Source organism: Nestor notabilis, unplaced genomic scaffold (assembly GCF_000696875.1).
Source record: "Nestor notabilis isolate BGI_N333 unplaced genomic scaffold, ASM69687v1 scaffold16976, whole genome shotgun sequence".
Classification (NCBI taxonomy): Eukaryota; Metazoa; Chordata; class Aves; order Psittaciformes; family Psittacidae; genus Nestor; species Nestor notabilis.
This window is the reverse complement of record NW_009933470.1, coordinates 1-399: the sequence shown is the minus strand read 5'-3', so window position 1 is coordinate 399 and position 399 is coordinate 1. Positions and strand designations below refer to the sequence as shown.

The window sequence follows — 399 nt, the reverse complement described above, 5'->3', positions numbered from 1 at the left end:
GGGTGTGGGGAATGTGGGTGTCTTCCCTGTGTCAAAAGTCTCCTCGTACAGGGAAGACCCAGATCCAGTCTGTGGAGCCTTACACCAAGCAGCAGCTGAACAACATGTCATTCGCGGAGATCATCATGGGCTACAAAATCATGGATGCCACCAACATCCTGGTGTCCCCCCTGGTCTACCTGTACCCAGACATCCCCAAGGAGGAGGCGTTTGGGAAGTACTGCCGCTCCGAGAGCCAGGAGCACTCTGAAGCTACTGACTCAGGTAGTTGTTGACTTTCTGTGCTCCCCTGTGCTACGGGGAGGCTCCCGGCCTGCCCCGGTGGGTGCCGGTCCCCGCAGGGCACAGCCAGGGTGCGGGATGAGCAGCGGGGTTCCGGGGGGTGCGGGCACAGATGGG

General features: G+C 60.7%; 1 protein-coding gene across 1 annotated transcript in view; it reads left to right on the top strand.

Moving 5' to 3' along the window:
* Window positions 1-264, top strand: part of LOC104407573 (signal transducer and activator of transcription 3-like) — a gene marked incomplete at both ends in the record, with an annotated part of 1,131 nt that extends 867 nt beyond the window's left edge. Inside the window, one exon of the mRNA XM_010016892.1 lies at window positions 52-264. Within this exon, the coding sequence (XP_010015194.1) occupies window positions 52-264 (213 nt within the window). The remainder of the gene's footprint in view (window positions 1-51) is intronic.
* Window positions 265-399: the final 135 nt, after the last annotated feature.